A 14,996-nucleotide genomic window follows, 5' to 3' on the forward strand; every position below is an offset into this window, starting at 1 on the left:
TTTGGCACGGAGTGAAAATACTGCGCTGCCCAATAATTAGAACCTAGTAACTATTGGAAATGAAACATTATGCAATAAAATAACATATTTTAGCATATCTATCTATACAGTAATAATTCGGAAACTATTGTTTTGAATTGTTGCAGAATCTAGACATTTCCTGGACCGAGCAAGGGGAACCCTAATCACAGAATTACAGGGACCTTGACTGTACACTGACAGCTGGGTTAACACACGCTGGTTTTCCTCTTGATTTTCAAACTCTTTTTGACTTGCACTATGGCACAGGGTGTCCCCCCTCCCCCCTCCCCCCCCCCCCCCGACTATTTTACGTTGAAGGTCCCAGCAAACTTGAACTCTGGCCGCAGGCGCTGAACCTTCACAGAGTCGAGGACGTTTGTTTGTAGTCTCTGAGAATGACCGAAGCGTAGGTTACGTTTGGCGGGGTACACAGCACCGACTCGGAGACGGGGGAGCTGGGCACGGAGCTGCCTGAAGCCACTGAATCTCTGAAGGGAGAGGGAGGTGTGAGCGCCAGGGAGTCCTCCAGCGTGCGTTTGTTGGGAACGGGCAGCTCCTCCTGGTTCCTGGTGCTGTCATACATGAAGCCGCGAATGAGGTTGAACCTTTCGCTTTCCTCTTCAACGGGCGAGATGGGCTGAGGATTGAAGGTTGTCATCTGGAGCGGCAGCATCTGTTGATTCAGCTGATAGAGTGGCTTCACCCCATTCCCTGGCACTGGCACACTAAGCACAGAGTTAAGGTCAGTCATATTGGTTGTGAATGTATTGACCACTCCATGCAGGTGATCTATGATGGACCGTTGTGAAGATACACCTTTTTGCAACTGATCAGAAATGAAAAATTGGGGATCTTCTATGTCTTTAAGCTGCGTGATAGACATTGCTCGTCTCTGCAACATCATCTCCGGACTGTTGGGAATGTCGAGTCTCAAGGGATCAGTTTCATCCTCTTCCACAACATTGTAAAGGGCTTTCGTGCTGACGTCTGAGAAGTTGAGGTTTTTGATCTGATTCTGATATGGTTTAGTCAGGGGTTTGATTACGGCGGTCTGATTAGATGCAACATCTTTGCTCTTCACATGGACGGACAGTCGATGCCACATGTGCTGTCCCTTCGCCGGCCGCCCGGTTCCTGGTTCAGACCATGATACAGACTTCCCATTGGAACTGGGGGGAAATGTAAATTCTCAGTTAAAACATTTTGCACAAAAACTGCAACTGAATATTTTCACAGTTGATTTTACAATCCCCCTGTCTATAATTGCATTTTAAAATGGGATTGTCACTGCTTTGATAAGCACATGCTAATTTCACATTGCAAATTACATTGTGGTGAATGCAAATTACATTGTGCAAATGATATAATTGCAATTTGGGTGCTATAATTATACAACCTGCCCAATAACTTCGCAGGGACAGTGATGCCCCTTATAAAGCACTGTTCCGTGCGCACAAAGATCAATGGGATTTGGCACTGGGCAAACTTGTGATGTGAATTTAGGCCCATTAGGGTTGGACTAAGCTGTTGAGAATTTATTTGACTGGTTAGAGCAAGCAATTCATTCAATACAAGTCGACAATCACTCCACGCTATTCCTTAATACACTTGCAATAATCACATTAAATAACAACTATTATGTAGTGACTGCATAGCGGCAGATAATTTATTTGTTGAGGATATAACAGTGTTTATGAATGATTTAGACATCTGGGATTTATGCACACATTGACCTTTGCAATAAACTTTAACATTCTTCTTGAATCCTTTTTGTTTAGAGTGAGAATTTGCTATGTCTCCCATGCAATCGCGCCTCCACCACTGAGGACAAGAACAGCTACGTGTTGGGAAAACTATCCCCCCCAACTAGCTAGCCAACCATTTTTCCATCCATTCTCCCATCTAGCCAGCCAGTCATCCATCCACCTAGCAGGCTATACATCCATACAGCTAGCCATCCATCTATCTCACCAGCTATTCATCTATCATGCTAGCCATCCACCCCTCCATCCATTCGCCAAGCCTATCATCTATTCAGTTATACACATATCGATTGATCCGTCCATCCAGACAACCATCTGGCCATAGAAACATAGAAGATAGGAGCAGGAGTAGGCCATTCGGCCCCTCGAGCCTGCTCCGCCATTCAACGAGATCATGGCTGATCATCCAAACCCTAGCACCCGGTCCCTACACCGACATCCATCCCACCAAAGCCCTATCCCCGTAACCCCACGTATTTAATCCCCCCTAACACTAAGGGCCAATTTTTATCATGGCCAATCAACCTAACCCGCACATCTTTGGACTGTGGGAGGAAACCGGAGCACCCGGAGAAAACCCACGCAAACACGGGGAGAATGTGCAAACTCCACACAGTCACCCGAGGCCGAATTTGAACCCGGGTCCCTGGCGCTGTGAGGCAACAGTGCTAACCACTATGACAGCCATCCACCCACCAACCTTCTTTCCTTCAAGCCATCCATCTATTCAATACCTTATGCCATCCATCCAGCCAACCAGTCGTCCAGCCAGCCAGCCAACCACCCAGCCACCCAACCAAAACAGTCAGGGTATCAGGAATACATCCATCTAGATAGCTCTCCACGCAGCCAGCCAGCCATCATTCTTTGTTTCTTCATTCCTTCAATGAATCCACCCATCCAGGCAATAATCTGGGCAGCAATCTGGGCAGCCAGCCATTTAACCAGATATCCAACCATACAGCCAACTAGCCCTCCAAACAGACATCCAACCAGACAGACAACCAGACATCCAACCAGATGGACAACCAGCCATAATTCTATCCAACAATCCAGACATCGATCAATCCAGTGAGCCATGTTTCTATCCAGCTAGCAAATCATCCAGCCAACCAGCTATCAATCAAACCACACATCCAGACAGTCAGTCATCCAAAAATCCATCCATCCAACAATCCATCAATCCAACAATCCATCAATCCAACAATCCATCCATCCAACAATCCATCCATCCAACAATCCATCCATCCAACAATCCATCCATCCATCCAACAATCCATCCATCCAACAATCCATCAATCCAACAATCCATCCATCCAACAATCCATCCATCCAACAATCCATCCATCCATCCAACAATCCATCCATCCAACAATCCATCCATCCAACAATCCAACCATCCAACAATCCATCCATCCAACAATCCATCCATCCAACAATCCATCCATCCAACAATCCATCAATCCATCCATCCAACAATTCAACCATCCAACAATCCATCAATCCATCAATTCAACAATCCATCCATCCAAAAATCCCGAGGTCCCTTTGTTCCTCTACCCCACCTAGACTCGCACCCTCCAAGTGATAAGTGACCTCCCTATTCTTCCTACCAAAATGTAATACCGCACATTTATGTGTGTTGAACTTCATTTGCCAATTATATGCCCATTTTGCATGTTTATTAATGTCCTCCTGTAATTTGTTGAAGTCCTCCTCAGTATTGACAATCCCCCCAATTTGGTGTCATCCGCAAATTTAGAAATTGTGTTCCTGATTCCAAAGTCTAAATTGTTAATATAAATTGTGAACAACAGTGGTTCCAGCACTGATCCTTGTGGAACACCACTACCCACCTTCTGCCACTGTGAATAGCTATCTTTTAACCCTACTCTCTGATTTCTGTCTTGAAGCCAGCTAGCTATCCATCCTGCTACTTGTCTCCTGACTCCGCATTCTCTGGCCTTGTTCATCAGTTTATTATGGGGTACCTTATCGAAGGCCTTTTGAAAATCTAGATAAATTACATCTATTGCATTACCCTTATCTACTCTCTCTCTATTACCTCTTCAAAAAATTCAATGAGGTTGGTCAAGCAAGACTTTCCCTTTTGAAATCCATGCTGACTATTCATTACGATGTTTTTGGTTTCTAGATGTTCTTCTATTCTCTCCTTTAGTAGGGATTCCATTATTTTGCCTACCACCGGTGTTAAGCTGGCTGGTCTATAGTTCCCTGGATGAAATCGCTGGCGCGAGTATGGAATTTGTGGCAGGGGCCAAAGATGATAGCTTTGGACTTCCTAATATTGAACTGGAAGAAATTGTGGCTCATTCAAGATTTTATGTCAGATAAGCAATCTGATGATATAAAGGCACTGGAGGGGCCATAGAAATACACAGAAGTTACAACCCAGGACCAGGTCATTTGGCCCAAACAGTCCTCACTGGCATTCTACGCAAACAAATAGTTTTAATCACATTTACTCATTGGTTTCCATATCCCTTCAGATCCTTTTCCTTCATCTTTTCCTGTCCAATCTAATCTTGAATGTTGACATAGTTTCAGCCTCAACTACTAACCCCGGAAGCGAATTCCACAGCCTCACAACTCTCTGTGTGAAGAAGTTTCTCCTGTCCTCTGTTCTAAATCTCCTACATTTACTCTTGTATCTATGGCCACTCGTTCTTCACCCTTGAACTACTGGAAACAGTCTGCTTCCATCTACCTTGTCCCATCTTTTCATCATTTTAAAGATTTCTATCAAATCATCCCATCACCTGCATTGCTCTAATGAAAAAAAGTCCCAATTTTTCAAGTCTTTCTTCGTATTTTCATTTCCTCATACCAGGCAGATTCCTAGTGAATCTGCATTGTACGCTCTCTAAAGCCTCAATATCCTTCCTATAGCGTGGATCCCAACACTGAGGTCTTATTAGGGTTTTAAAAAGGCTTATCATTACCTCTTGGCATTTATATGCTATACCTCTTATGATAAAACCTACAATTCCATTAGTTATTTTTTTACAGCCTTGTCAATCTGAGGTGTTACCTTTAAGGGTCTGTGAACTTGTACCCCCAAATCCATCTGCTCTTCCACATCACTGAGCCTACTTCCATTCAGAGAATAATTACTGTTGTTATTTTTATACCGAAATAAAATATCACCTCAACTTACTAACACTGAATTCCATCTGCAACTTTTTAGCCCATTCCCCCATCTTATCACTATCCCTTTGCAGCTTCCTTTGATGTTTGAAAGAATTAACTATACCTGCTATTTTAGTATTATCTGCAAATTTCAACACCACTCCCTCTAGGGCCATATCCAAATCATTGATATACACAGTGAACAGGAGTGGCCCCAAAAGTGCGCTCTGAGAGACGCCACTACCAACCTCCAACCACTCTGAAAAACTGCCCTTAACATGTTTCTAACTAATTTAATACAGTTTTCTATCCTCCCACTAATTCCATATGCCTCAATCTTCTATAATAATTTTCTGTGTGGTAGCTTGTCAAAGGCTTTCCTAAAAACTGACACTCCAGTGCAGTACTGAGGGAGTGCTGCACTGTGTCGGAGGTGCCGACTTTCGGATGAGACGTTAAACTGAGACCCCGTCTGCTCTCTCAGGTGGGCGTAAAAGATCCTGTGGCACTACTTCGAAGAGGAGCAGTGGAGTTATCCCTGGTGTCCTGGCCAATATTTATCCCTCAATCAACATCAGCAAAACAGATTATCTGGTCATTATCACATTGTTGTTTGTGGGAGCTTGCTGTGCTAAATTGGCTGCTGTGTTTTCTACATTACAACAGTGACTACACTTCCAGAAGTACTTTATTGGCTGCAAAGTGCTTTGAGACATCCGGTGTTCATAAAAGGCACTATATAAATGCAAGTCTTTCTTTCTTAAAGTCCATGTACACTGCATCCATTACATTTCCCCCCATCTACCATGTCTGTTACCTCCTCAAGTAATTCTATGAGGTGGTCATGCCCGATCATCTGTGTTGTCTGCTTCTAGCTATTCCCTGTCTCCCTTTTTAAAAATGGATACTACATTGGCCACTCTCCAGTCTTCTGGCTCGCATCCACGCTCAGTAGAACCCTGACATATCATTTCTAGGGCCTCTGCAGTTTCCTCCCTCATCTGTCTCTGGATGGTACGATATCCCCCATCGGACCCTGCCACTCTGTCTTCCTTTAGCTTAACTAACTTATCTAAAATCTTTCTTTTACCCATCATAATGTCACGTATCTTGCTCTCAACCATTTCAGAATTCACCTCCTCTGATATCCTTCTCTTTAATAAAAAGGCAGTGGAAGAAGAACTTCATGTCATCGGAAGCTGACCCCATGTCTGTGCATATTTTTGTTTACTTGTTCTCAGGATGTGTGTGTTGCTGGCAAGTCAAGGCATTTATTGCCCATCCCTAGTTGCCCTGAGAAAGTGCAAATATAACTGAGTGACTTGCTAGGCCACTTCAGAGGGCAGTTAAAAGTCAACCACATTGGTGTGGGACTGGAGTCACATATAGGCCAGACTGGGTAAGGATGGCAGGTTTCCTTCCGCTAAAGAACATTAATGAATCAGTTGGATTTTTATGACTTGGTCTTCATGGTCACTTGTACAGATGCCAGCTTTTTGTTTCCATTTAAAAAAAAACTGAATTCAAATCCTCAAATTGCCATGGTGGGATTGTGAATTCACATTCCCTGTATTACTAATCCAGTAACATCACCACTATGCTACAATATTCTGAACTACTGAAGACCTGTGTTAAAGTGGTTGAGCTTGTTACGGTTGGGATTGTAGTGCCACATTGCAAGGCACTGAACGAGCGCTGTCTTTCTGATGCCCTTAAATATTGAGCATTGAAGCAGAGGCAACCTGTCTACAGTAACAGATGAACTGCTGTATCGCAGAGCGTCAGGATACTGAGATCTAAAGTAGATATTATAGTCAGTGGCCCCAGCACTGGAACTGGCTGATCCCATTGCTCGCTACTCATTGGGTATACTGTCCCTGACACAACTACCCAGGACTGATTCAACACCAGCACCTTAGTAGGCTGAGGGCCAGCAGGAAAGCAGCGCTGGAGCTCTGCTACCTCCTGCAGGGAGAACCTGGGGCAAGATGCACCAGTGGTAGTGGCCCTCAAAGTCATCACACCCCTGGCCTGTTGCCTGTCCCAAAGGGGAGGTTACTGATGCATTCTGTAGCAGCGCCAACATTCAGGAACAACGGGATGAGAGGGCCGCACAGTGCTACCTGTCTCCTGTGTGTGGGGGAGGGCCATTGATTGCATTCACACGGTCACATGGGCACAATGCGGTGCCATTAATGAAATGGAAAGGGCTACGCTTTGTCAGTGTGCGGCTAGTCCTGGAGCATCAGCACCGAATCGGGCCAGTCAGTGCCTGCTTCCTCACACAAAGCTTCTGCCTTACACAAGTCTCGTTTTTAAGGGGAAGGATGGCTCCTGGGAAACCAAGGCTACCATCTTCAGCACTGGTAAAGCTTCCTTTTTCAGATGCCTATGGGCCGACCGCAGAGTGAAGCAGTGAGTAACACCCTCGCCGTTGAGTCAGGAGGTTTGTGGGTCCACTCCAGAGATTGAGCACAAACTCTTGGCCGACACTCCAGTGCAGTGCTGAGGGAGTGCTGCATTGTCGGAGGTGCCGTCTTTCGAATGAGACGTTAAACTGTGTGCCCTCTCAGGTGGACATAAAAGACCCCACAGCACTATTTCAAAGAAGAGCAGGGGAAATTTCCCCAGTTTCCTGGCCAATATTTATTCGCCAATCATACACTTAAAAAAAACAGCTGATTATGGTCATTATCACACTGCTGTTTGTGGAATCTTGCTGTACACAAATTGTCTGCTGTGTTGCCTACATTAGAGCAGCACTTCTCAAAGGTACTTAATTGGCTGTAAAGCACTTTGGGGCATCCTAAGGTCATGAAAGGCGCTATCGAAATACAAGTTATTTCCTCTTGCAAGAGCCCATTCTGCCACCAGGGGGCACCACTGGGATGTTGAGTCTGAACTGCTGATGTCATGGGGGTTGCATCGTGGTACAGCTCTCCCCACAAGGTCTCAAGAACCACCAGCACCTGCCTCATAGCTTTGATCTGTAAGGAGGCCTCAGCATGGAGCAAGAAGAGCAGCAACCTGCAGCCAAGCAGGAGCAGGAAGGTGGCAGTGAGAACAAGGAACGTGGTTGCCCAATCAACCGAGCAGACTGTCGCACCAGACACTGACACAGTGAGCGCCTGAGCTTGCTTTTTCATGAAACTTCTTGTGCACAGCTACAGAATAAACTGCCCAATGAGGAACTCCCCCCAATGTCAGCCGTGGGTCGCACTCCTGCCTCGGGGTCAGAAGGTTGTGGGTTCAAGCCCCACTCCAGGGACTTGAGCACATAATCCAGGAGGGAGCGCTGCATTGTCAGATGTGTCGCCTTTCGGATGAGATGTTAAACTGAGGCCCCGTCAGCAGGAGCCTGGACCTCAGCAGCCACTTGCTCCTTCTCATCCGTGTTCTATGACTCACCCTGCACTCCTTCCTTAACCTCTCTATTTACATCTTTCGGGCCGTGTGTAGCTGTGCTCGGAAGAGGTGGGGATAGTGCTGCAGGTGCTTGTTCGGTGACACTGCACGGTAGGAGACTGTTCTTCCATTCCTGAGAAAGCAGACAAGAACATAGTGTCAAAATGCTGCCTCAAATAACTCCTCCCCCCCTTGCCCTTTGAAGCACTCAGATGTCAGCCTTGGCTCAATGGCAGCACTCTGGCCTCTGAGTGAAACAGTCGTGGTTTCCAGCCCCACGCCAGAGACTCGAGCACATAATCCAGGCTGACACTCCAGGGCAGTACTGAGGGAGTGCTGCACTGTCGGAGGAGCCGTCTTTCAGATGAAACATCAAACCGAGGTCCCGTCTGCCCTCTCGGGTGGCGTAAAAGATCTCACGGCACTATTCGAGAGAAGTGCAGGGGGGCTCTCCCCGGTGTTCTGGCCAACATTTATCCCTCAACCAACACTTAAACAGATGGTATGGTCATTTATTCCATGGCTGATTGTGGGAGCTTGCTGTGCGCAAATTGACTGCTGCGTTTCCCTACATTACAACAGTGACTACACTTTCAAAGTACCTCATCAGCTGTAAAGTGCTGTTGGATGTCCTGTGGTATATAAATGCAAGTTCTTTCTTCCTTTTGAGGCCCCTTTAAAAATTGTTGCTGTCCATAAAGATTCCCATAAGCGCTTGGCAATTCTAAGTAGATCATACATCTGAGGTGTTCCCATTCGCACAGCGCGTCCTTTGGGCTGCTTCTATTATGGTCTGAATCTGGGTCACCTTCTGTTAATATAGATGAAAGTCTTTCTTTTCTTTCTTTGTTAACAGCATGGTGTTGTACACCTTGAAAGGATGAAGAGAGCAGAAGAGACGACTTTCTTGCTTGCCTAATTTTGACTGGTGCTTGTCATGTTAAACTGTATAGTTGTCTTACCTTAGCAGATATCTTCAAGTCTAACATCTTCCTTTTTAAAAAATTATTCATTCTTGGGATGTGGGCTTCGCTGGCAAGACCGGCATTTATTACCCATCCCTAGTTGCCCTGAGGTTTCATGCAAACACAGTGGCTTGCAAGGCCACTTCAGAAGGCAGTTAAGCATTAACCATGTTGGTACGGGACTGGAGTCACATATAGGCCAGACTTGGTAAGGACGACAGGTTCCATTCCCTGAAGGACATTAGTGAACTAGTTGGGATTTTACGACAATCCAACAGCTTCATGGTCACTTTTACTGATGCCAACCTTTTGTTCCCAGGTTTTTTAAAAACCGAATTCACATTTGGAGGAGTCCAGAACAAGGGGGCATAATCTTACAATTAGAACTAGGCTGTTCCGTGGTGATGTCAGGAAGCACTTCTTCACACAAAGGGTAATGGAAATATGAAATTCTCCCTTCTAAAAGATGGATTAATTTCTAAACTGGGATTGATAGATTTTTGTTAGGGAAGGGTGTTAAGAGATATGGAACCAAGGCAGGTAAATGGAGTTGAGATACTTATCAGCCATGATCTAATTGAATGGCGGAGCAGGTTTGAGGGGCAGAATGGCCTACCCCTGTTCCTAAATAAATTCTCAAACTGCCATGGTGGGATTTGCACTCTCATTCTCTAGATTACTAGGCTGTACTGTACTCCCTAATATCCCTCTATGGACTGGGGTGCGGAGGCATCATTGACCTTTTGTACAACTTGCTCCCTTGCCTTCTGTACTGGGCAATTCTGGAGGAGGTGCCCATCTGTCCAGGGTTTACATAACTTCACCTGTAAACTTGGCCATCCTGTGCCTGGATGGCTGTATTGTACAGCGGAATTGTTACAGGAGCAACTGCACTGGGCTCCTTTGCGCTATGTTAGGGGTTTAAATGTTTCGTGGTTGCTTTGAACAAGGGCGACTTTCCATTGATTACTGCTGCTCCCCACTGGCTAGCTGACTATGCGGGTATCACAGCAAGTTTCGCTGCACTAACCAAGCAAAGTAAAATCAGGTGTTAAACGGCTTCCTTTTTGCCACTAAAAACTCTTGATTGGCACCAACTGTAGATGGAGAGTGCATTTTGCAGCTGCCAGGCTCGCCCCTACCGGTCCAGAACATGCGGAGCGGGCCCGCTGGCAGCCTGAGGTGATCTCATACTAAAAGAAAGGAAACTGAATTCACAAAATTAGAATCTGGTAAATTGCCGGTTAACAAAAGGTGCAACATGGTTTCCTATTCGGTGCCCACCAGAGGAAATAGTTTCTCTGTTTCTTCCCGATCGCACTGTGAACGTTCCTTGCCCCATCTGGAATGGACGTAGATGGGGGGGTGAGGGGCAAAATCAGTTACAGCCAGTAGTGCACAAAAGCGCTCATGACGAGTAGCCAGCCCGTTTTACACAACACACAATCTCCTTTCCCATTGGATAAGAACATCGGGCGCGGAGTGAAACAGGCTGCCGATTCGTTATCACCCCTTTCTGTGCTACTGGCGGTGACTGATTTCACACACCCGCACCACCTCCCCCAGCCCCCTCCCCCCACCCCACCGCCCATATGTGGTGTGGCTCCTAAAGGACAGACCACGTGGTGTAGAAGCTTTTCATTTTCCTAGTGCACTTTACCACATTTTAAAAAAAAATTGTATTTGTTTTTACATTTATTTTAGGACTTTTTTGAGTATGAGGAGGGGCTTACGTTGCAACAAAAAGAGTCAAATGTGTCCACTGAAAAGCAACAGAAGCCTGGCGGGACCGCACTGTGTCATCATACCACTACCTTTCCCAAAGTATAGCGGCCATTAATGGCAGCGATGTAACCATCACAGGAACAGGAGCAGGCCATTCAGCCCCTCGAGCCTGTTCCACCATTCAATTAGATCATGGCTGATCTTTTTCTTAACTCCATCTACCTGCCTTTGTTCGATATCCCTTGATACCCTTACCTAACCAAAATCTATGGATCTTAGTCTTGAATATTTTAATTGACCTCGCCTCAACAGCTTTTTGGGGGAGAGAATTCCATATTTCTATTACCATTTGTGTGAATTAGTGCTTCCTGATTCCACTTCTGAACGGCCTGGCTCTAATTTTAAGATAGTGCCCCCTTGTTCTGGATTCTGCCGCCAGAGGAAATAGTTTCTCTGTATCTATCTACCCGATCGAATACTTTTAACATTTTAAACACCTGGATTAGATCACCCCTCTTCCTTCTAAACTCAAGGGAATAAAGACAAGTTTAAGGAACCTGTGCTGATAATTTAATCCTTTAAGCCAGGCACCAGGTTTCTGCTCCTCCCCTGGCACCATCACTTGCTCCTTCTCACCATGTGCTGTCACTCGCTCAGTGCTCGGGTCACCACCCCCCCAGAGTTACCCTGGAGTCTCCAGGAATGAAAGATTAAACTCCTGGACATTGCTGTGAGCAAACCCAAGGAGAAAAAAAATCATAAGGGGCATTAAAACATTTTATGTGTCGTTTTCATTTTCTTTGAATACTTTTGCTTATTAGATATAAAAATATTGGAGATGGGGAAAAAGGCTGGGCGGGGTGGTTGGAGTCGGAAGGTTGGATGGTGAAACTTCTAGGAACATGTTCAACTAGAGTTGGCAACCTTGATAGAGTAAATAAGGAGAAATTGTTTCCAGTGGCAGGAGGGTTGATAACCAGAGGACACAGATTTAAGGTAATTGGCAAAAGAGAGGAGGAGAAATTGATTTTTAGTGCAGCAAGTTATGATGATCTGGAATTCACTGCCTGAAATGGTGGTGGAAGCAGATTCACTTTCAAAATCAATTGGATATACACTTGAAAAGGAAAAATGTTGCAAGGCGATGGGAAAAGAGTGGGGCGAGTGGGACTAATTGGATAGCTCTTTCAAAGAGCCGGCACAGGCACGGCAGGCTGAATGGCCTCCACCTGTGCTGTAAGATTCTACTTGGTGCTGCCTCCTGCAGCTCACTAACTGCATGCCCCAGGATGTGTGTCACTGTGCCGGTGCTTGCAGATATTTCTGAGAGAGACATCAGGTGCTGTGAGGTGTTGTCTTCTTCTGGGCCACTTGCAATGCTGGAAGGCTTCTCTTTCAGTCCTACAGTGTTAGAAAAGGAAGAAATGTTGGAATGCTGCTGTAAGACACACCTGCATTGCACAATACTATGAGTGAAGTTTGTGTGTTGGTTGAGTGAGAAGCGGAACACAACATGAGTGGAGGATGGTACTGTCCCTGAGCTTGGGGGAGGTCCACAGCAGCACCTTGCCCTATTCCCTCCATGTTCTTAGATGCAAGGATGATCAAGAATGCTCTCCTCAAAGGGAATCAAGAGATTTCTGATTTTTCATTTCTGACCTGCTCCAATTTAGGTTCTTCCTTGTATTATGTGCAATTTTGTCATGCAAGCAGAGAAGTCAGTCTCAAGATGTTATAACTTGAATGAGAATGTACACGGTGGTAACAGACCAACCAGCAGCCCATACTGTGTGCCAGTAACTGGCTATGCATCATGCATTTAGGTTATTACAATGATCTTATGTGTGAAATCCTTTCAAAATGTCAGTGTGCCTAGGCTTTCAATTGTAAGTTGCAGCTTGTATGTGAGCCCTGCTGGAGAGTGGCTGTTACACTCTAAGGGCTGAATTTTTCCGGCACTCAGAGGGTGGGTTTGGAGGTGGGTCTGCTGTCAAAATCCAAAAGATTGACAGCGGGGCAGTATCCCGCTCTAAATCCGCCTCCTTGTGAGTTTCCCTAGTGCCAGTTCTGCCTGCGCTTTGCAGACACGGCACTAAGCGGTGGGTCATGCAATTGTGATAGTTAAGAGGGTGTTTACAGCAATTTAATTACCATTTTACCAGGTACAAAGCATTTTCCCAAGTTTTCTACGGGGTGCCCGTCGCTCGAGGATCACACCAGGTAAGTATGCCAGGTTCTGAACAACTCTCCATTTCTTTCATTAGTTGACAGCTGCAGAAGTGGTATAAAAGCTACCATTTTACAGCCGGTCACTTTCCAATCTCAGAAGCTTCAGCTTTCAGTATTTGGAACCCACTTTTGAGCTTTATGCACTTTTGAAATGTTTGGAGTAATCTCTCTATCCACTGTCACCTCCTTGGAACAACCTATCTCAACATTTACAGATTACTTCTGTCACCTCAACCTCACCCACCATCTATTCCATCAGCATCGGTGCCCTTGAAAAAATCTCACCTTGGTCCTCAGAATCCCAACACGATCAGCTCCAAACCCAGCATTACCAGGCACACCAGCAGCACCAACATCCACACCAACCTTCTCCGCAATCAACTGATGCTGCACTGGACACAGGGCATCATCACCCATGCACATTGCTGCCCGGGAGGCCAGGGATGGCCTCACCATGGTCACTTGACGCTGTACACCCTGGTTGCCACACGATGCACCAGGTTGGCAACACCCCACACCAGCACCATAAATGTCCAAGCCATTACTTTCACACTCATCACCATTGGGGGGGGGGGGGGGGGGGGGGGGGGCGGGGGAAATGGGTGACACTATGTCTCACCATTCACTGGAACTCACTAAGACACTTTCAAAGGTGCACACAAATCTGTCCAAGAAGGCAAAGTGGTGAAAATAAGGATTTCAATGCTTGACAACACATTGTTTTGTGAACCAGATATTCATGTCTTTAGCACATTGCCTCTCCAATTTTTCCAAAGTTGGACTGAGAAAACAGCTGGTAAGATGAGGTCAGATAAGGATCAGTAAGACGCTTTATTCCACAGAGAAATATGAACATACAGAGCAACAGTTATTATCATACATACTTAATTTAATCTATACAATTTATCTTTGCTAACAATATACAAATAATGAACATGCTACACTTCCACGCATAAGTCATCAAGCTTGACTTAAACAAAATTACCACCCTGCGTTTCCTTCTGAATCTGATCAAAGCTTGTCCTTGCAGATTCTGTTTAAAAGACTGACTGACTGCCTATCTCTATCATTGTCTTACCTGCTTTTCATGACCAGAATGGTAGGCTTGCTAGACCACCATAACCAAATGATTGGGACCAGAGACATCCCAGCACAATGGGTTTGAAAGGTGATTATCGACTGCTACGACAGGCTAACAATTTGCTTATTGTTTACAGTCTTGGGAGAAACAACAATCAAAGCCTAGCTCATTAACAACTTTAATGATCTTTTGCCTCAGTGCCCTTTTTAAAAACTTCTGTGAATGCACATCGCTTTAAAACACAAATCTTAAATGAAGCTCTTTTTTCCAAACACTTTCTGCAGAATAATTGCCAGTACATGGGAATCAGTGTAAGAGCTGGATGTGTGTCTGGGGCCTTGACACGGGTCAGCAGTAACTGTGAGGAGTAGGTGTGGACGCAGGTGTCAGCTGAGGGGAGGTTCATGGTCAGTTGTAATGCCTTCCCCCTCCTTAATCAAATACTATGCTGACACTCACTCTGTGAGGCCCACTCTGAAAATCTAGGAACATTTTTGAAGGATGGATAATGAGTCTACAGGAGAAAAGGAAGGGGAGGTAAAAAGAACAAAAAATTGTGTGAAAGAAAAGCAACTTGTGGTGGTGGGGGAGGAACGGGAGAGATTTTAAAACAAGATTGAACGCATGGAATAAAAGGCCAGGGGATCAGCAATAGAA

General features: G+C 45.4%; 1 protein-coding gene across 1 annotated transcript in view; it reads right to left on the minus strand.

Moving 5' to 3' along the window:
* Positions 1-341: 341 nt before the first annotated feature.
* Positions 342-14,996, minus strand: part of LOC147121528 (metabotropic glutamate receptor 1-like) — a 564,257-nt gene continuing 549,602 nt past the window's right edge. Inside the window, exon 8 of the mRNA XM_085977873.1 lies at positions 342-1,190. Coding sequence (XP_085833999.1) covers positions 380-1,190 — 811 coding nt within the window. The 3' untranslated portion in view covers positions 342-379. The remainder of the gene's footprint in view (positions 1,191-14,996) is intronic.

This window comes from Somniosus microcephalus, chromosome 3, assembly GCF_052327205.1.
Source record: "Somniosus microcephalus isolate GS21.2 chromosome 3, FLI_Smic_1.0, whole genome shotgun sequence".
NCBI lineage: Eukaryota > Metazoa > Chordata > Chondrichthyes > Squaliformes > Somniosidae > Somniosus > Somniosus microcephalus.